The 21,234-nt window shown below is 34.8% G+C and overlaps 3 protein-coding genes across 6 annotated transcripts; 2 read left to right on the top strand and 1 right to left on the bottom strand.

Annotated features, from left to right (window-relative positions):
- Positions 1-612: 612 nt before the first annotated feature.
- LOC120134490 (zinc finger CCCH domain-containing protein 17-like) lies at positions 613-4,372 on the bottom strand. The gene is made up of 3 exons (XM_039150921.1): positions 4,077-4,372; positions 3,046-3,156; positions 613-2,665 (listed from the first exon to the last, which is right to left on the bottom strand). The coding sequence occupies exons 1-3, from the start codon at positions 4,230-4,232 to the stop codon at positions 824-826; spliced, it is 2,109 nt and encodes a 702-aa protein (XP_039006852.1). The 5' UTR covers positions 4,233-4,372; the 3' UTR covers positions 613-823.
- Positions 4,373-5,741: 1,369 nt separating this feature from the next.
- Positions 5,742-15,205, top strand: LOC120134629 (pre-mRNA-processing protein 40C-like). 3 transcript variants are annotated; one of them, XM_039151071.1, is made up of 15 exons: positions 5,742-5,875; positions 6,107-6,270; positions 7,043-7,646; positions 7,767-7,930; positions 8,414-8,451; positions 9,065-9,143; positions 10,117-10,578; positions 10,696-10,779; positions 11,041-11,181; positions 11,290-11,396; positions 12,155-12,278; positions 12,559-12,702; positions 13,960-14,106; positions 14,407-14,529; positions 14,766-15,205. In XM_039151071.1, the coding sequence occupies exons 2-15, from the start codon at positions 6,160-6,162 to the stop codon at positions 15,114-15,116; spliced, it is 2,679 nt and encodes an 892-aa protein (XP_039007002.1). In that variant the 5' UTR covers positions 5,742-5,875; positions 6,107-6,159; the 3' UTR covers positions 15,117-15,205. The 3 variants fall into 3 exon arrangements, with proteins under 3 accessions (XP_039007002.1, XP_039007001.1, XP_039007003.1); XM_039151070.1 differs by having other exon boundaries at positions 5,742-5,904; XM_039151072.1 differs by lacking the exon at positions 5,742-5,875 and having other exon boundaries at positions 6,268-6,287.
- Positions 15,206-16,735: 1,530 nt separating this feature from the next.
- Positions 16,736-20,928, top strand: LOC120134061. Of its 2 annotated transcripts, none has more exons than XM_039150540.1 (6): positions 16,736-17,127; positions 17,343-17,478; positions 17,631-18,224; positions 19,070-19,490; positions 19,770-19,851; positions 20,454-20,928. In XM_039150540.1, the coding sequence occupies exons 1-6, from the start codon at positions 17,098-17,100 to the stop codon at positions 20,652-20,654; spliced, it is 1,464 nt and encodes a 487-aa protein (XP_039006471.1). In that variant the 5' UTR covers positions 16,736-17,097; the 3' UTR covers positions 20,655-20,928. The 2 variants fall into 2 exon arrangements, with proteins under 2 accessions (XP_039006471.1, XP_039006470.1); XM_039150539.1 differs by having other exon boundaries at positions 16,759-17,127; positions 18,998-19,490.
- Positions 20,929-21,234: the final 306 nt, after the last annotated feature.

The following is a 21,234-nucleotide window of genomic DNA, read 5'->3' as shown; positions in this document are numbered from 1 at the left end:
ATCTGTATTTTTAGATAGATTCTTATTTACCTAATTAAATGACACTTATATATATATATGTCGTGTCAAGTGTAGGTGCAGATTTTTACATTAAAAATGTGGTCGAATTTCAAATGAAACTTTTTTAAATCTGACTCGAGTTGGGTGACAAATGTAAGAGTGTTATGCTCGTTTCGGGTTCGAATGGACATAAAAAGATAATCTAATCTGACCCGTAACCATCTTTAATCATAGCTGAACTTTCAAATTTATATAAAGACTAAAATAATTAAATTAAAATATAAAAATAAATCTATAGCATATACATAATACAAGGACTAATCAAATAATTAGACCAAATCTTTCTCCAACCGATTCAATTTCGTTAGTTTTGTTTGAAGATTTTATTTTCCTCCATTTAGTATTACTTAAAAAATGACTCAAATCGAACCGATTTATCTCCCGACATATATCTTTTTTTACATAGGTATTTTACTTTATCTATTTCGAAGTCAATTTTTATTAATCACATAAAATTTTAAATTATCATGGTTAAATATTTAATAATATTTTAAAACTAATTCTGTCATTTAAGTCTACTATATGCGATATCTTGAAATAAAGATGCCTATCGAGCAAAGCAGGAAGTCGGCTTTTAAATACATTGAGGTAGGGGAACAAAACTTAATGTTTTCTCTACTTCTACAATGAAATTCCAATATAGCTGCCCTAACTCTTAATTGATCTTAAAGAAGCAAAAACCTAAATGAGTTTCCAAAGGTCTTCCATAAAACCAAGATTATCATAGGGGAAAACGCTTAAAGCAGTCTGAGGGACCATCTGCTCATGAAAACATGACACCGAGTTTCTTTGCAAAGTCGTCGCCAGCTTCCTCCTCTTCGACGTCCATGTTTTCACCCTCGTAATTATTATATTCCCCTTCATCTACCTGCTCGTAGTAATAATCTTCATCCCTTTGGTCATCTGCCACGTATTCATGATCTTCTACTCCCTCATCTCCAATGATCCCATCCTCGGCCTCATGCTCATGCTCACTCGTGTTGAGTGGTTGAGAGGATTCACCTTTATTGACTTCCGTTATTCTGATATCTGCAGTTGTGGGGTTGGATTCTTCCCCTTTGTTTGCCTCTTTCAGTGTCACTGATGCTTCTTTGTTATTGGACATGCTAATCAAGCTTCCCTTGCTTTGTTTTTGTTTATCATCTTCTTTATTTACAGATGCAATACCATTCCCAGAAGCTGCACCTTCAGATTGTCTCTTTCTCTTCAGAATCTCACTAAGAGGCATTGGCCCTTTGAATGAGAGATCACCTTCAGTTTGTTGATGATCTCCTACGCTCTTTCGCTTTCTGAGAAACTGGGGCTCCTTATTATCAGTGCCCTTCCCAACTTTCAGCTCTGCAAGACTTTTTGGACCTGCAAAATCAGTGCTCCGCTCATCCATCACTTCTCTTCTAATCCTCGGGCCACCAAAATTTTGACCTTCAAAATTGTTGAATTCTCCTTCCACCCTTCCTTTTATTCTGTCGTGGAGCCTTCCTTGGGAAGAGGTTTGAGGCTTTCCTGGTGAGTGCCGTCCCCGATTTCGCCCTCTTTCTATCTCCCTTTCAGAACGTAAATCAGATCCAAGGCCAACAGATCTCTCAGGAAGCTTTATTCTACCCTGAAGACGACTGCTAAGGGATCTCTCATGAGAAGAACCCCGATAACTTCGTTCCCCTTCATAATTTTCTAGTCCTTGATCATGATTGACAACAGATTTCATACCATTAACCCTCCTACGCTTAGCCAAACGATGTCGAAGGTCTGATTCCTCAACCCGATCAGGGCTATCAACTCTTAAGCAACCCCTTCTCTCTGAAGTAGATGATCCTAGAGGTATCTTCTCAGATGAAGTTCTTTGTTGGTCCCAATCATAATTCCCTTGAACATGGTCAAATGAATCGTAGCTCCGTGGATCCTGAAACATTTCTTGGTCAACATCAGCCAAGGAATCATAATTAGCAGAGCGGCCAATGCCACATTCATTCACACCCCTCAGGTCATCATCCACAAGAACATCAAAACCAGGAGAAGACTCCCTCAAATATTCATCAGTGTCCTTACCACCATGAAAACTAGATTCATCTAAAGCATGGGCCTGATGCAAGTGATTAGAATAACCCATAGAGTTACCATTAACAACTGAAGTAGTTTTTGTTGCTTTGTGTAGAGAAAGTTCCTCATCTATTGTAGGTGACACACTTTTCTCAGTTCCAGTACCACTATTAGTGAAAGAAGCTTTATTTTTTGCAGCAGTTCTATTTTCAGAAGCTATTCCAACAGTATTTGAAACATTAGTTGGAGGAAACTTCTGTGGATTAGGTGCTTCAATGGCACCAAAAGTCTTCTTCAAAGAATGAGGCTCACTCACGGTGGTAGTTGCCACTGGTTGTGTGGCTTTATTACTTGTGATTGGACTATGCAAAAAAGCACATCTGTCGCCTTTAATGCAAAGTCCTTTGAGGAAGAAAATACATGGCACCGGTTGTTTGTTGGTGCTGTAAGAAGCCGCCTGGTTGTAAGGCATATGACTAGCAGGTGCTGTAGTTGCTGCTGCGTGCAACAAAGGCTTGGAAGAACCTGCTGGAGTTGTCGTTTGGGTTCCCAACAAGCCATCAAGAGGCTGAAACAACATCAAAATAGCAAGAACATTATCAAAACCAGTCCAAATATATCACAATATGGGTGAAATAGCTGAATATATAACTTTATTAAAATAAATATTCAAAGTATTTATAGTCATTTTTTAAATATAAAAGAGAAGTTGGAATATTTTAAGGAGAAGTAATAAAATATAATCTTATCAAAACATTTTTTTTCATTTTATGTTTTTTCTGTCCATTCACCATGTGAGTTGGTCCAAACATTCAAATTTGATTGTCGGACAATTTTTCAAACTTCACTTTTGAAACTAATAGTGGCAAGAAGGATCCCACTGAAAACTGCAAGACTGACAAGGCACAGAGATTATAATATAGGTACAAGAGAAGAGTAGAAACTTACAGGATGCCGAAATGCACATTTTGGGTTCAAGCAGTTCCCATTCAACCAGTAATAACAATCCCTTGGGTTAACCCGGGCATATTCACTGTGACGATACTCGCATTCACTTCCCTATGGATATTGAAAATAAAACAAATATTAGTTATGGTAACGGTCATTGACGTCAAAAAGTACATAGAAGCACATTAATTATGCTCACAGCGTCTTACAATTAATGAAGTAAATTATAAGACAACCTGATGCCATCTAAAACAGCTGGCTCCATGGATAAACAAAATAGATGAAGAATCGTACCAAAAGCAAACTTCACGAATGGCAAAACATGAACTTCAAAACTAATCCAAAGAGACAACAAAATAGTTCCCGAAGGTTAAAATTGAAACTGCAGTCAGACGCCAACAGAAACAGTCTCGGAGTGACGATATTAGCAACGATGCATCAAAACATTCCATCATAGATAACAGAATAAGTGCATCACAATGAGAAAACAACGGATCCTGCAATATTTTTAACAATTACAAAGAGTTTATTATAAGGAACATCAATATTTCCCCATCTTTTAGACGAGTAAATTAAAGTTGCAAAAGCTGCAGATCAAATGCACACGGTACAAAATCAATGCCCCCAAGGCCCAAGCCGCCAAGCTAAAGATAATTCAGCAAAGAAAAAAAAATACACATGCCAGCCCTTTGGAGAAAAGGCAATACTTTTATTTGGTATATCCAGAAGGATCATCAAGGAAAGAATGCCCTAAATTTCGAGATGAATTCACCAGGGCTTTAGCACTAGGAAACTAAGATAAATCAGCAAGATCTAATCTCTACACAGCTCAAAACACAAACAAAAAAGTTCACTTTTCCGGTTATATTTATTTATTTTCAATTCAACGTCTAAAAAATAACTGAACAAGCAGCAAATAAAAAGGGGAGGGTGGAATTTAAATCCGAAACCCTAATCGAAGTACAAAAGCAAGATCCCAGAAAATATAAGATCTTGTTTCAGACCCTAACAGAAAATGGGAAAAAGAAAACCTTTTTGCAGGTTAAAGGGGAAGCGAGAAAGTAAACGCAATCTGTATTCCTCTTCAAAGCCTCTTCTTCTGCTGATGATTTTGTAGCCCCAGCCAGCGTCACCGTCATCGCCGCCGTAGGCGGCTTCGGTTGTTGTTTTGGCGTAGCCGCAACCATGGCGGATTCTTCAAGAAAAAATCCCCCACAAAGGTGACAGAAGAAAATATCCTTCCTTTATTAGATTGAATATTTCAAATAATGAAATAAAAGACGGACTTAAGATGATGCGATAAGGGAAAGAGGATGATGAGCCGCCAACGAAGAGATCGGGATATAAGGGGATGAAATTATATTATATAAGAAACATGGAAAGCTGGCTAAGCTAAAAAAAAGAGAATTTAATGGAAAAAAGAGGAATTACAACAAAACAAAAAACAATTAGGGCGGTTTGGTAAGGGAAATGTGAAATTTCCGATAATCTCATTTTCGGTAATGTTTTATTATTAATAGTGAATTTTTTTTAGTATATTATCAGGAATGTCATTACTCCCATTTCTTTAGGTATTGTTATATTATCGATATTTTGGATTAAAATGCCCTTATTTTTTTTTCAAAAATATCATTCTTCTTTCATTGGATAATAAAAATTCTACGAAGGTTAAATTACAAATTTATTCTTAAACTATTTTATATTTAAAAAAAACTATAATTAAAATTTTATATAAAGTTCAGGGGTTAAAATAAAATTTTATCATTTTATTAAATCTTTTTATATTTTTCAATTTTGTAAAAAAATTATATAAATTTTATGAATTTGATTTTTTAAAAGAAGATATATAAATATTTTTCAACTTGTTAAAAACAAATATATAATAAGGACAATTTGATTAAATATACATTCTAATAATCTTTTATTCCTTTAACCAAACACAATAATCTTACATTCTTGCTAAACTAACCAAACAAAAAATACAACATTCTCAGTAATTCTATTCTCTGGTAATCTTTTATTCCTACTGATAATCTTACATTCCGTGAACCAAACACACCCTTATAATCGAAGTTGGAGAAGAGAAGGGAAGGGGGGGGAAAGCGAGAAGTTGCAACAAGAGATGAGTGGTGATGTGTTTCCTTATGTCACATACACAAAACATAACTTTAATGGACATGGTTTGGTTTGTGTGATTTGTGTTTGCCATTTTTCCCCCTAAAAAAACAAAATGAAAATACATTATTTGAATTATTTATATATATTTTTAAAAAAATTAATAATATAATATGATTAGAAAGTAATATATGTTCAAAATAATTTTTTATCACTAATAATATATATATATCTTGCAATCACAACTATTAGAATTTGAAAATTTTAAAGAAAACAATTTATAATTAAAATTTCTTTATATATTCAATAATTCTTAATATTTAAATGTATTTATTTTATATTCTCATATATATTACAGTAATAACGATATTGATTAAATTAAATTTGATTAATGATATATTTATATAATTTGTTATTTTAAAATTATATACTTCATGAATTTATTAATTGGTTAAAAAGAGTGTTGCTCTTTAAAAAAATTAAATAATTATTTTGTAATATTTAAAAGATGACTAGCAAGAAAATATATTTTTACATACTTGAAGGACTTTTAAGTATATTTTTGTTTAATATCTCTTTTTCTTTTTCTTTCAAATCCTTTTGTTTGTACTTGATTAATCCCAAAAGCCCAAACCCTAATAATCGATTCGGACCTTGACTAAAGCCATCATCTCTCTTCCTCCTTGTTTTGCTACCTAGACGGATTCGAATGAAGGTCTCTCGGTAGTCTTAGAATCTCGTAAGGTAAGTCCTTTCCCTGGAATTGTTTTGATCAATGTTCAAACTTATTGTTCCAAAGGAAAAAAAGATTCGGTGAACAATCACGCAGTCTAGTTATTCTGATTTCTTGATTGATTGTGGATATAGTTCTATCTCTTTAGTTCCATTTTAGTTGTTTTATGCGCTTCTACCATATGCGATCATATTCCTCTTGTTGCTCATCCAGGTATCTTTGCTTCTATCATCGTTCAAATTCTTCCTACAGATTTTTCACCAGTAATGCAGCCTCCTTTACCAGTGCCGCAAGGAGCCTTGTCGAGTTCCGCTAGCTTTTCTTTTTCTCCAAATCCTCAGTCGGTTCAGAATGCTCAAAACCATCTATCTAAATCTGTAAGACAATGATAAAAGTACTGAATTTTAATTTCACTTCGTTGTACTCAGCTTAGGTTATCAAAAGTTGCAATGCTTATTTATTTTTGACCTACAGCTGGCAGGACTTTCAGTAAGTTTGGATTGTTTGTAGCTTTCTTATATGAAGTTTTGCGGCATCAAGAATAATTGTATTTGTGTGTGTGTAGGGGGGGATACAACTCTATGCATGGAAATAATATAAAACACGGAATTTAATTCTACAAGATTAATACTTTTGAAGAGGGAGGAGGAGGCATTTATAACTTTGAATTTTGCTGAATTTAAAGTACTATAGTAAATTGAGAATTTTTGTGCTTGGGCAAGGGAAGGGGTTGTGTATTTGTTTTTAAAAATGTTCTTGACTGTATACTGAGCAATTGTAACATCCTAAAAATTGAATATGTGGACAGTGGAGCATGTTACAGCACAACAGACAATCCGGTATAGACCTACAAAATTATCTTTTGATGGTGCCTTAGTTTAACAGTATGCCTCAATTTTAAGCTCCATCTGTTGTCATCAGATTTCACTGAATGGATTCTGAATGCAGTTATTGCCATAGTTGATATTAGATTGTTACTTCCTAACATGGTTCCTATGTGGCCTTTGGAATTCCGTGCAATCTCTAGCCATAGTAATCCACTGCTTGCAGAATGATGTCTAGCAATTGCTTATGCATCTGTGGAATGAAGTTCATATGGAGTTTTTTGTATGCCATTGTCTTACAAGTTGAACTTTTTGCTGATTACAGGATACACTAACCACTGGTACACAAACTGCTTCTGTATCATCTGCATTAACTGTTTCTCAACCTGACCCATTGCCAGTCCATAACTCTTCAGATTTTACAATGAATGCATCTACCACTCCCAATTTTCCCCCTGTAACTTCATGGATGTCCACCACTCTATCATTCCCCATGTCTAGTGGATCTTCAGGGGCACCAGCACACCCTGGGTTAGTACCATCTGCTCAGATGATTACTGATTCTGCTGCTACAGATTCTCCCTCTTCTGCAGTTCCTGGACCCAATGCCCCCTTTTCATTAAATCCAGCTGCTCAGCAACAAGCATACCCTGCCTATACATCCTTACCTCCGATGGTTTCTTCTCCTCAGGGATTTTGGATGCAACATCCTCCAATGGGTGCCTTTCCCAGGCTTCCGTTCATGCCTTGCCCTACTTTTTATCCTGGACCCTTTCCTTCAACTTCAAGTGGTATGCCTCTTCCTGCACCATCATCTGATTCTCAACCTCCTGGTGTTAGACCTTTGGGAATGAGTCTGTTTGCACCATCTACAATTGCTCCTGCTAACCAGTCATTGGCAATCCAGAAAGGATTACTTCAAGGAATTGGTACGCTCAGGGTTTCCATGCTAGATTACTGATCAACTAACAATGTAAGAGCTGTCTAACCTTTATCAATGCACCGTGAAGTTAATTTTTTCTTCATTCGTATTTCATGGTGTTCTGCAGATAATAGGAAACTTGTCCATGACGTTGGCACCAAAGCTGAAACTGCTGTCAATGAACAATCTGATGTCTGGACTGCCCACAAGACTGACACGGGGGTTGTTTATTACTATAATGCATTAACAGGAGTATCGACTTATGAAAAACCTGCGGGATTTAAAGGGGAGGTACATGTGGATATGCATGGATATGTTTTCTATTAGTAACTTTGTTGGTGCACCATTTTATTTTATCGCAACTATTTGAATTGACTGATACCATTTTCAACAAAATTCCCAAATATTGGCTGATTAGCATTCTTTAATGGATGCTATAGGAAATTTCATTTACCATAAACAGCCCGAAAATTCGGAGTATCAAGCACTAATCATATGATGCTTTGTAAGTTAATCTGAAGATTCCACATTGTTTAAGTGGTATAAAACTACGCATATATGCATATTAGTACTTGTGTGTACATGTGGAAAATATATGATATTATTTCTGGCTCTCCACTGGTAGCTATATTGCAGTCAAATAACAGTTTTCCATGGTTCTTGTGCATAGAAAAATTTCTATAACCATTTTTTCCTGGCACCCGTATTTTCCAGTGGCTTCTCAGATGCTAATTCAAAATAATAATTTCTTTTTTCATTCACCTTTGTGCGCAGCCTGATCAAGTTACTGTGCAGCCAACTCCAGTTTCTGTGTAAGTTATTTACTTTCACCTCCAGAAGTTGCTATGTGGCCTATCTCAGCAGTCATCACTGTAATATTGACATTGCCGAATGGGATATATAGTTAATTACTTGGTTGTTAGGGAGAAAATGAACCCTGAATTTCCTTCAGAGCACCATAAAAATGCAAAATAATAAATAAAAGCTGAAAAAAATCATTTATTTTCCGTTTTTGTTGAATGATTTGTAAATATTTCCTAAAATTAAATGTAAATTTGGAAATATAATAAGTCACTATAATTTAAATATTTCCTGAAAATGACTGTAAAATTGGAAATAGAAGAAGTTATATTTTAATATTTTTCTAACATTTCTAGAAATTGTTTAAAATATTCCCTAAGGCAAGTTACATTTTATGTTTCTTGTTCTTTTGAAATTTATGAGAATATTATGTTATTCTAGAATTCTTTTGAAATATTACGAATCAGTGTTTCCAAATTGGACATCATTGTATAAAAAATCTTATAATTATTTAAAACACTATATTGCGGTCTACCCTTTGTGCTTTGGATATCATTTTACTGTATTGAGAATGTGTCATTCTTTGTAGATTTTCATCTTAAATGTCATGTCTCTTTTTTATAGCGAGCAAATGGCAGGAACAGATTGGTCACTAGTTACCACAAATGATGGCAAAAAATATTACTACAACAGCAAAACCAAGGTAGTATGTCTAATTTAATATCTCTAGTATGTTTTACTCCAAATGGTCTTGTTTAACTGTATTGTATGTTTGAATTTCCCCCCCCCAGTTAATAGAACAATGACATGTTCTGCGTTGTATGTATTTTTTCTGTGCACTCCTAAGTAGGTAGAAAACACATTCACTTGTAGGATATGAATGAGCTGTGCCTGGAATTAAGTGGGTTAGAAGTGAAACTATAAGGGATTATGTTACTTGGACTCGGGTTGGGTGTAACCGTTGGACATAGGTATGTATCCGACTTGGTTATGGTTAAATTTTTCTAAGTTTTTCCATATATTTGAAGGATCTTGGAGGTCATATTCCCATGTCCATGTACTTTTGAAAAATGTTGCTGGTTTAGGAGTTTAACTGCTCAAGAGAAAGAGCTAGTAGTCTATGGCCACAATTGGGAAGAATAGAGTGTTGTTCCTGAACCTTAAAGAGTAAAGGAAATACAAATGTGCAATCAACAATGACAAGTTCTGTAGGAACCTTGTCTGGTTGTTCAATCTATTTCTATAAATGTCATATGAAAGAAACACCAGTTCCATAGCCAGTTAGCCTTTAATAAGAGGAACTTTATTTGGATTAATTATTAATTGTTTTAACAGTAAATTGCTTTGCTGCCTGAAGACGAAACATAATAACTAATGTAGTTGCCTTATGTGTAAATTGCCACGTTCATCAAGCCTTGTGCAATTTCAGAGGAGCAGATAATAAATTTTATGTGCTGTATTCCTTTTATATCAGTTTTGCTTCTGATGATGTGTATCCCAGGTTTTACATTGTCTTCATGCTTATAAGGCTAGTTTTACAATCACCTTTTAGGATTCAAGTGAACTTTCAAGGAAACAAATATTGGAAATGGTTAACACTGTTATGCTCGTTCAACTTATTTATATTTCCCAGTTATTGATATTTTCCCACTTTTCATGATATTTTTATCTATCAGATTAGTAGCTGGCAGATCCCTAGTGAAGTAACAGAGTTGAGAAAGAAACAAGATAGTGAAGTATCAAAGGAGCTTGCACCATCAATACCAACTACTGATGTAGTGGCAGAAAAAGGATCTACTCCAATGAGTTTGAGTGCTCCTGCTGTTAACACGGGTGGCCGTGATGCCATTCCTTTAAGAACCTCAGTGGTGCCTGGTTCCTCATCTGCACTGGATTTAATTAAGAAGAAGTTGCAAGACTCTGGAGTTCCTTCTTCCTCAACTGTTCCGGTTACGTCAGTATCAGCGGCACATGAATTAAATGGTTCAAAAGCAGTTGATGTCAAGGGCTTGCAGAGCGAGAACAACAAAGATAAGCTAAAAGATGTCAATGGCGATGGTAACATATCTGATTCCTCTTCAGATTCTGAGGGTGTAGACACTGGGCCTTCTAAGGAAGAGTGTATTATGCAATTTAAGGTATCTATGGTGCCATATTTTGTTAAATATTCTTAAATTTGGTTATCCTTGGTTCTATTGCTGCTACCCAGTCTTGTAGCGGGAGTGAATTGTTTATCGTGCAAGTGAAATTCACAGGAAATGCTCAAAGAACGGGGAGTTGCACCATTCTCAAAATGGGAAAAGGAACTTCCAAAGATTGTGTTTGATCCACGTTTTAAGGTTTGTGGAGGCTAAATATTATCTATTATTTTCTTTTTCTTTTTTTAAGTGAAAAAAAGGAATAAAACTGCCTAATTATTACAAAATGATGGCCTAAGTATGCAAATGAAGAGACCTTCTCTGTTAATAAGTAATTAACATATGGCTTCTCTTTGTTGCATTCTCACTGAGTTGGTAACAAATTTAGTTTTTCTCTTTTATGTGCTTCATTATGAAGTCATACTATTGAGTTTTAATTTCTTAAAGTGCATTGTGTTGCAGGCTATTCCAACTCATTCTGCTAGGAGGTCCTTGTTTGAACACTATGTTAAGACACGTGCCGAGGAGGAACGCAGGGAAAAACGAGCAGCTCAGAAAGCTGCAATAGAGGGATTTAAGAAGTTGCTGGATGAAGCATCAGAGGTGTCTTTAATTGTCCATAATTCAATATCAATTTTTGTTACATATGTTGAAAATCTTGCTTTTAAATTGAACTGTAGATTTTTAATAGCTGCTTTTTTTAATCTACAGGATATTGACCATGACACCAATTATCAGTCTTTCAAAAGAAAATGGGGGAGTGATCCACGGTTTGAGGCTTTAGACCGTAAAGATCGGGAGGTTCTATTAAATGAAAGGTGCTTTTACTAGGATAGAATCATAATCATTATTTTTCTTTAGTGTCTGATCTTTATGGTTTATGCAGAAGGTTGGGTTTTTTCTTTCTCTTTTATTTTGTGCTGCTTTACCTGGTTGTACCATCACATGTTCCGGCTAATTGGTTATAGTAGCCAAGATGCTCCTACAATTGCATAATGTTCAAAGAAATTAGTGCTTGGGTCTTCATGAGTTTTTAATGGATTATAGTCTTTAGTAATTTGTTAATTTTTTTATTTCACCATATAAAACAGTCTATAGCACCAATGTGAAAGAACTACTCAACTATTCCGCTTTTAGCCTTTACTATTAGCTTTTTCCCCCTTTGATAGAGTTATTAGAATACAACATTCTTTTCTTTCTTTACCTTGTGCCTTCATTTTGTTTAGAAGTATGATAAATGTCCTAGTTAAATATGTTGATCATATCCAGTTTGTTGTGTTGATCTTCGCGTGCAACATGTGTTGTGCTATTATAGTCGCATATGGTATGCTTTGATTCCAATTCTTGTTTAAATTTATGTTGAACTTGTTCGATTGTCTCTAGACACAGGAGGTGTTCTAATGATAACATTGAAAGCAGCATTTGTCAGCAGGTAGTAGGCTAGAGACCAGATTCTAAGATTCAATTTGGGCATGTCCTTTAGCCCTTTATCTCTTTTGGTTTGAATGGTAATTGCCTAATTCTTTCCCTGTACTGTTATCGAACTGGTTAAGAAATGTCTCTGCTTCTGCCTCAGGGTTATTCTCTTGAAGAGGGCTGCTGAAGAAAAGGCTCGAGCTATACGTGCTGTTGCTGCTTCTAGTTTTAAATCCATGCTTAAAGAGAAGGGAGATATCATTATTAATTCCCGTTGGTCCAGGGTATGTGCAATTTAAATTAGGACTTTTGGTTATTGGTTTTTTCCTTACCTTTTGGAGTGTATGTTCCTCAAACATTTGGCATCTTGCATATATTTTGCCTTATCAATGGGAATTTATCAGTCAGATCATTCTTTTTTTGGGAGGTTTAGGACCTTCATGGGGTTGCTTGTGTTTGCAAGTTTGCAAGCATGTAAAATATAGAGTGTTGGTTCGTATTCTATTTAATGAATATGATAAAAAATATGACCTATTTTCTTACCGTTTCTTTTTGTTGTTTCAGGTGAAGGATAGCTTGAGGAATGATCCTAGGTATAAATCTGTTAAGCATGAGGATCGAGAGGTTTTGTTTAACGAGTACATATATGAACTCAAAGCCATAGAAGAGAAATCAGAGCGAAAGGAGAAAGTGAGAAAGGAGGAGGAGGTATAGATTTTCTCTCTCACACACTCTCTTCTTCTCCCTCTCTCTCTTCTTTTCTCGAAATAAACTATTATTATAAGTTTGTTCTGATGTTATTGATTGCGCTTGCTAAACTTCATTGTAATCCCACAACACATTAGTTCTTGTTGCTTCAGAACTTTTCTGCCATTTGCTAACAAATTTGGTTCTTTATGTGCTTCATAGATGTTGTGTATAGCAGTGTGATATATAAAATATTGAGAGTATGGCTTGGAAATTTCTTTGAAGAGACTATTTGCCAAGGATCTTTGCATTCCAATATCTAAATTTTCTTTCAGCTAAAGTTGATAAAATTGACTTGTTACTAAAGTTATTTTTAGTGGCTGTTTTATGGCCATGCTTGTGAAAAGATGTACTTAGCAGCGACATTTCATAATTACACACGAGGCACATGTTCTTACACTGGATGAAGGGGTGAGATAAAATCTCATAAAGAACTTCTAACTATTGGTGGACCATTCCTGATAGACGCATTATCATTAAAATGGACAAAGAGATGAGATAAACTAACTTAAAAACCTACCTGCCCTTGGCGGACCATTCCCAAGTTCCACTTTTATCCGTTTCCTAAAGCTGTTGAGGCCTTTGCTACCTTCTAACGACTTCCAATGACCATCATATTTTCGTTTCTTTTTCTACTTCTGTAAATCTTTCTTCACTTCTCTCAGCCACATCCTTCGCATATGCATGCATAATCTCATGTTTCTGGCTCTGTTAGTATTTGCTTGTGGTTTTTTGTTATAGATTGTTTAGTCGTATTTATGGTTGTACAGTCTAGCAAGTGCAGTTTGATTGTGTATGCTCTATATGAGGATGCATAGCTATGAAATAGCTGAGCAACAAAAAAAATGAATAAAAGGTTTTTGAGATGTTCGAAGATTATATTAGCTTTGCGAATTCTACTTGTTGCATGCCATATTCCCTTGATTCAAACTCTCTTCTCTTTACACGTTTCAAACCCTTTTCCAAGCATAGCTTAAAATATCTTTCAGGAATTGTTTGATGTGTCAGCGGAACATATGGCCCTTCTCAAATTATTGTAACAATTTTTTACTTAAACAAGTTGGACAAAGGAGATTAGAACTCATCCCAGAAGCTTCCTAAATGATAGATCCGTTATATGTAGAAGAAAGCTGTACTTTTTATGCCTTTTTTGCAACTTTAGGCAATTTGAGAGCATAATTATGTCATTGCCAATCCCCTTTTGGTAATCATTTACAGGAGAAACTAAAGGAAAGAAAGCGGGAGTTGCGGAAAAGGAAAGAGAGAGAAGAACAGGAAATGGAAAGGGTGCGACTAAAAGTTCGCAGGAAGGAGGCAGTTGCATCTTTTCAAGCTTTGCTTGTGGAAACAATTAAAGATCCCCAGGTATATACGTTTCTCTAAAACAACTGTTGTTTTAATCATTTCTTTAGTTTCATACGAGTTCTGTGGAAATCACACTTGCTTTTGTTTCCTTGTTTTTAAACATTTTTTCAAAAATTTCATATCGTCACCCATATGTTCTTGTTTCTGTTATGACTGCTAAACTAGAAAAATATCCACTAATTAGGGTTTTCAAGCTTCTTAACATGTTTTGAGACAGAAATTCTTTTCTGCCTGGTGTTGGCTCATTGGAAATATGCATCTGTCAAGCTGTTGATGTCTTTCTTTTATTAATCTTTCTAGGCATCTTGGACTGAATCAAAACCTAAGTTGGAAAAGGATCCTCAGGGACGTGCAGTGAACCCTGATTTGGATTCATCCGATATGGAGAAGCTCTTCCGTGAACACATAAAGATGCTTTTCGAGGTAATTTTTCGTCTACGTGATATCAATATGGTTTTGGCTTTTAAGTTTCAACACTCGTTCAATCCCTCCACTCCCATTTACGATCACCGCCAAGTAATATATGTTCTACATTTGTGCTCTATGAGTGTTCTCTTTGTTTACTAGTCGAAGAAACGAATGTATGAGACTTTGTTTAAGGGATTTATGCGTATTAGTCAATCTTGTATGACATAACCCTTTGATTTGTCCTTTGGTAGAGATGTTCGAACGACTTCAGAGCTCTATTAGCCGAAGTCATAACTCAAGATGCAGCTGCTCAAGAGACAGAAGGTGGTAAAACAGTCTTGAATTCATGGTCAACAGCCAAACATCATCTGAAGCCGGATCCGAGATATAACAAAATGCCGAGAAAAGAGAGGGAAACACTATGGCGCCGATGCACCGAGGATTTGTTGAGGAAGCAAAAATCGGCGATGAATCAAGAGGGAGAGAAACACACTGATGCTAAAAGCAGAAGCTCTGCCGGTGATTTTGGAAGATCTTCATCAAGTACAAGGAAAAATCAAGAACGTAGAAATAGCTTTTCTTGGGAAACTAGGCATTTGTAGAATTTACTGATTTTCAATACTCCCTTAGTCTCGGATTTATTGTCACATGTTGACTTTTTACATAATATTAGGAGGAAAAGTTTTTATGACATGGTGAGCAACGACGTATTTGCTTAAAAATATTGTTAGTGTAAAAAAATATTATATGATTCCTATAATATTAACAATAACTAATTGATTTAGTATATAAAGTAGATCTCCTAAAGAACGTTTGTATATAATTAATTGGTATAAGAGAGCATATCTATAATAAATTTATTTAATATTTGATTAGGATTAATCAGACTATAGTTTGATGATATTATAATATTTGTGTACCTAAGGTTGCAAAGCGTAATTATAAATTCCAATATGAAATTATAATTTTTGATTTATGTTAAAATCTCACATTGCAAGTAAACTACAATCTTGAATTACGTTCATGCGTAATATAAGGTTTAATTTCATTCCCACTTAAGTAATTTTAGATGAAAGATATAATCTGGATTTTTTTTTATAAATTTACCGATTGTTTTTTATTTCTTTAATTAATTTAATCATTTTTAGGTAAAATTTAAGTCTAATTTAATCTTAGATGAAAGATGTAATCTGGATTTTTTCCCCTATCAATTTACCGATTGTTTTTTTTTATCTCTATAAATAATTATAACTATCATATTTATTTTAATGATTTATTTGTTAAAAGTAAAACTAATCCGTTTCTAAATGTATTGCATTTTAATTAAATTATTTTATATTATAATTTAGTTTAGGTTGCTTTATTTTCGTAAACTATGTTTTTGTAAGCTATATTATAATTTGGATCGATCTGGGTTATACACTTAATTTTGGTGGGTAAATTTTACAATGAAAATTTTCTGCATAACAAGGACACTTCAAGACATACTTAAATAATATCAAGTTGTTTAAATACAAAGATAATAGAAAGGATACAAGTAATGTTTTAATTGGACTGTTGTTTACTGAAAATGACAGACTCGTCTCTTAAGCAACTTCCTACGGTCAAATAGAAGTGTGTTTGACTAGATTTTCGTTCAAAAGTGATGAAAAGAGACAATCATCTCCAATTCTCCATCTTCGTTTAAATATATATCCGAAAAAAATTCTTTTTTTTAATAATTATTATTAAGACTGATGATTATTTAAATAATATTATTTTTATACTAATTTAAGAATTTTCTTAATTAAATTAAAGTTGATTACAAAGTAATATCTGTTTTAAGTACTCTTAATCTAAGACCTCTAAAAATAACGATTCTATTAATCAGTAATGTAAGTTGGTTCGTGCATAATAATTTAAGTATAATGTATTAAATAAAGACTATTCGTTTAAAAATAACATATTTTCAAAAATTTTATTATTACAGTATTATTTTAGATAGAACAATAATCATAATTGTTAAAATTAATTTTTATTATGCTATATAATTTTATTAATATTTATAATATTTTTCAAATTTAGTTTCTATTAACAAAATTTTCATAAAATAAATTTCGGAACAGGCGCGTAAAACTATATTTTAATTCAAATTTAATGATTTCACAAAATTAAAACAGTTTATATTCCTAGTTAAAAACAAAACTATTGTCAGAGACGGGTATCCAAGGATAATTATCCAGAAAATGGTAAAAATATTTTTCTAGATATTTTAAAATTTATCATTTTTGTCACTTTCTTCCTCTGATCCCTTGTCCATGGCATCCAAAGTTCACAAATGAAACTCAAAAGCAAACTAATTATTATATAAAAATGTTTCTTTTTTACTTTCCTTCATTTCTGACGAAATTCGTCAGTTTATAGGGCGAAAGCGAGACATATGACTCCATATCCTCTGACGGCACGGTTCTCTCTCAAGCAACAAGCATTGTACTCATGATAACAGCTGCAATGCTACCAGTTCAGTGATTCTAGCTGCTGCTGCTTCTTCTTTTGAGTTTTTTTTTGGAGTATTAGATTGAAAGCAAATCGATTATCGTTTCCATGGATTACGAAAGAATCCAAAAGCCTCAGGTACATATGCTTCTCGCAAATCTCCTTTTTTTATGGCTTTTCTCTTCGTCCAGTGCTTTGCTTCTTTGTTATTTTTGGTAAAGTGAGACAGCTAGCCAGAAAGAAAGTGGAGATTTCAATTTCATTTTTCAAATTTTGATTTGTTGATTGGTTGCTCAAATCTATTTATGACTGAAGAATTTTTTTTTCAAATCTGTGTTTGTGAAATTGCGTAGGGCGGAGGTGGATTTTCCCCAGCTAAGCTAAGGACTATGCTATTAGGAATAGAAAAGAAAAGAAAACAAGAAGAAGAACAAGTTGAATCTTCAATAGATTTAAGATCTCAACTTTCTCACCTTGATGATGATTCAGGTATTTTTCCAATTTTATTCATTGCTTTTTTGATGTATTTTTTCATTTGATGCATATGAAAATAGATTCGGCAAAAAAAAAAGGAGAAGTTGAAGAGAATGAAAAGTGTGTGAAAACTGTTGATTTTTATTTTTAATTTTATTTTTGTGCAGGGAAAAGTGGTTCTGATAGTTGCAAAGATGTAGATGTGGTGAGTGTTCTTCCAGAATGTTCCACTTCCACAACTGCAGATTCCATAGCTGCTTTGCAGAATGGTAGCGACCGAAGATCAAAGGAACATTCTTTAGGCACTACTCGAAACCGGTTCATCGAGGATCATCCTGGTTTAGATTACGATAGTGGACATGACAATATGAATGTGTCCTCATCGATCTTTGAGTTTCAGAAGACTGAACGGGCACCACAAAGGGTTCCCCTTGGTCCGTTTTCTAAGCCGGCTCCATCTAAATGGGATGATGCTCAGAAATGGATAGCTAGTCCTACTGCGAATCGGCCAAAAACAGGACAGGGCCAAGGGGTGGGATCAAGAAAAGGGGGTAATTTTGGTCATGGGAAACAGTCGTCTACTAAGGTGGTTCTTGAAGTTCCAGATCAAAGGATGGTTCCTTTTGAAGAACCGGATACGAAAAGGATTGATACAAACCATGCCAAGAAGTTTGTGAATTGGGAGAGTGATCCATACCCGGGTGTGGATTCATATGGGAAGCCTGTACTATTGATTGAGAATTCTGTTGCAGAGTCAGCTAGTAAGGATTTACTTTATGTTCAAATTAGTCTTAGTTAAATTTGCACGTTTCTGTTACAAGAATTAGCCTTTATATTCATATCAAGCCCACTCATGCTTTTAATTGAAGAAATTAGCCCCTTTTGAGCACAAATCATGTTAAAATTTGGACATTTTGTGTTGTACCGAATAAATCATGCAGTGATGAATATTTGGCTGATTGAAACCTATATCATTTGAGGGGGGCCTTCTGTTTGAGTCTTTTGTGCATAAACAGGAAGTTCCTTCATGTTACTGTCTTACTGATAGTATTAGAAGTATTATGTTCCTCTTTGGTCAACTTTTTGTGGTTAGTTTTTATATTTTCAAGTAAATGTGAAGTTTTGTTTTTTCTGTCACAACTTACAAGAGCAACAATCTCAGCTCTGACCCTTTTAATGTCAATACGAGCTTACAGGGATTGGCAAGCCATTTTCCCTTTTTCGGTTTCACATAGAAAAGTGGATCCAAAATGTAATTTCCAGCCTTTCTACTAGCTTAAGATGTTTCTTTTCAAAGAAGTTTAGAGAGCAAGTACATTAGTCTTTTAGATCTTTAGTCTCCATATTTTAAGACCGCGAGCAGCTTCAGAAAATGAGTGAACTTGGAAAATTTCACAAAAAGAGCAGACATGGTGAACTTGCAGTAATGCTATTTGAATGAAATGACTCAACTTCTACGCGTTAAATGTGTCTAACATGAAGCTTCCTAGTAAATTGCGATGTACATAGAAATTAATTATTGATTTCCTTGCAGTTAGTCTTAGCCGGCATGATTCATCAATATCAATACATAGTGCTACGACGTTTATTCCCCCTCCTTCAACAGCTAGATCAGTATCCATGAGAGATATGGGCACAGAAATGACTCCTATTGCTAGCCAAGAACCTTCGAGGACAGGAACTCCTGTGCGGTCAACCACACCAATTCGGAGCCCAAATTCATCCAGGCCATCAACTCCCAGCAGAGCTGTGCCATCTGCATCTCCAGAAAATTCAGGGAAAGATCACTTGGGTTTGAACATGGAGTTCTCGGAGAAGGAGCTCCAGATGAAAACAAGGAGAGAAATTATGGTTCTTGGGGCCCAGCTGGGTAAAACAAACATAGCTGCATGGGCTAGCAAGGAGGAGGAGGATAAGGATGCATCCACCTCTCTGAAAACTATAGCACCAGAACATACATCTAAAAATGTCCTTGAAACCCGTGCAGCAGCATGGGAGGAAGCAGAGAAAGCCAAGTATATGGCCAGGTATTTTCTTTCTAAATAATTTGTCAATGCATTTTTTTTCTCTTTATTTTTGAATCTTTCTGTTATTTTATTAAGCTGCAATATTGATGCTACGTTTCTATAGATACTTCTCTGTTGGATTTTTTATGGGATTTCTTTTGTTTTTAGAATATTAACACTTAAGTGTATGGGTAATTGATTCATATACAAAAATCTGCATACCACTTATGCATTGGTAGTTTATTTTAGTTAAAACTCCATCTGGAACTTGAATTGTAAAGTTATGAGGCAATTATCCAGGTTCAAACGTGAGGGAATGAAAATTCAAGCATGGGAGAGCCATCGAAAAGCTAAAACTGAAGCTGAGATGAAGAAGATCGAGGTATTAGAGCGTTTAATTTATTTATTTTTTGTCACTTTGTTATTTATGTATTACCTATTGCAAGTCATAAAACTAATAGTCATAGTCTTTCTCCATACATCTTGGAGATAGTTTTCTTTTTCGATTTATTTTACTTCTCGTGTTTATATTGAGCATGACGAAAAGTTTACATAAATTGTTAATTCTGGTACTTGTATTAGAACAGCATAGGGTTGAAATAACATTCAGAGGAGGAGATGATATGGATTCAAAGTTCAAACTATGGACATTAATTAGGTTTGAAGAGTCAAGTCAAGCTTGACTTACACGTTAAACAATCCAATTATGCCATGCTCTTAAGCTGTAGGCAACTGATTATCTATCGGTATAGGATTAAGATAGCAGTGTCCTCTTTTCCTCTATGTTCCATAAACCGTTATAATTTGTTTAAGTATTAAGTATATGCAAATGAAAAACGTGATTATTGCTTAGTTTTATGCTGAGGATGAACGAAACTAATAATTTGCTGTTAACCACACCTTTTGAAGATACTGGTAAGAAATTCTATTGTTAATGAGTAGATATAAATTTATATACCGGATTGGATGATTTTCGGCTTTCAGGTTGAGGTTGAAATGATGAAGGCCCGTGCTCATGATAAGCTCATGAATAAACTAGCTGCCGCAAGGCACAAGGCAGAAGAGAAGCGTGCAGCAGGAGAAGCCAAGCGAAACCAACAAGCTGCAGAAACCGAGCAGCAAGCCAATTACATTCGCAGAACCGGCCGCGTCCCATATTTCTGCTGCTGGACTTGGTGCTCCTGAAAAGATACAGGTTATTTTTATTCAGTTCAATCTGCTCTAACCACAATGCTGTTTCTTGCACTTCCTGGCTTCGCCGGTTGTTCACTAGCAAATTGAAAACATCACTCTGGGTTTCCACTGTAAAGCTTAACTTCTGTAGAGAAGCCTCCAAACCATCCACCCGGCAATGTGGGGAAAAAGTAGCCGCGGGAAGAAGGCTATGGTGATTGAAATTTCCTTTTTAGGGTTTCATTGTATGAATTGCTTATTTATTGGATCAATTATTGTTTACGCTTATTTATTGGATCAATTATAGTTTACATATGGATGTTATAGTTATATCTAAATTTAGGGTTGACTAATATTAAGTTCAGTACCTCTTCAGGGACTCATCTGGTTCAACGATGGTTCTTCGTTGAACCTGGTCCGGTTAATTGCTATTGAATGAATGCCTCTATTCTCCGCCTACCGAAAATGGATAAAACGCTGTCACCAAGCATAACATGTGATGAAGTTTCACAAAATTTAATATTTTAAGTACACTATTTCCTTTATACATATATATATAACAAATTTAATATTTTAAGTACACTATTTCCTT

Source organism: Hibiscus syriacus, unplaced genomic scaffold, assembly GCF_006381635.1.
Source record: "Hibiscus syriacus cultivar Baekdansim isolate YM2019G1 unplaced genomic scaffold, ASM638163v2 tig00110597_pilon, whole genome shotgun sequence".
Classification (NCBI taxonomy): domain Eukaryota; kingdom Viridiplantae; phylum Streptophyta; class Magnoliopsida; order Malvales; family Malvaceae; genus Hibiscus; species Hibiscus syriacus.
The sequence above is the reverse complement of the archived record's forward strand: the minus strand, read 5'-3'. Positions and strand labels throughout refer to the sequence as shown.

Excerpts from the sequence above, each read along its gene's own strand:
- LOC120134490 (XM_039150921.1), bottom strand. The coding sequence starts at position 4,232 with ATGGTTGCGGCTACGCCAAAACAACAACCGAAGCCGCCTACGGCGGCG. Across the intron at positions 3,157-4,076 it reads CCCCTTTAACCTGCAAAAAG|GGAAGTGAATGCGAGTATCG; the intron begins GTTTTCTTTTTC and ends CAATATCCATAG. Across the intron at positions 2,666-3,045 it reads AATGTGCATTTCGGCATCCT|CCTCTTGATGGCTTGTTGGG; the intron begins GTAAGTTTCTAC and ends ATGTTGTTTCAG.
- LOC120134629 (XM_039151071.1), top strand. The coding sequence starts at position 6,160 with ATGCAGCCTCCTTTACCAGTGCCGCAAGGAGCCTTGTCGAGTTCCGCT. Across the intron at positions 9,144-10,116 it reads ACTACAACAGCAAAACCAAG|ATTAGTAGCTGGCAGATCCC; the intron begins GTAGTATGTCTA and ends TTTATCTATCAG. Across the intron at positions 11,182-11,289 it reads TGCTGGATGAAGCATCAGAG|GATATTGACCATGACACCAA; the intron begins GTGTCTTTAATT and ends TTTAATCTACAG.
- LOC120134061 (XM_039150539.1), top strand. The coding sequence starts at position 17,098 with ATGGATTACGAAAGAATCCAAAAGCCTCAG. Across the intron at positions 17,479-17,630 it reads TCACCTTGATGATGATTCAG|GGAAAAGTGGTTCTGATAGT; the intron begins GTATTTTTCCAA and ends ATTTTTGTGCAG. Across the intron at positions 18,225-18,997 it reads TTCTGTTGCAGAGTCAGCTA|TTAGTCTTAGCCGGCATGAT; the intron begins GTAAGGATTTAC and ends ATTTCCTTGCAG.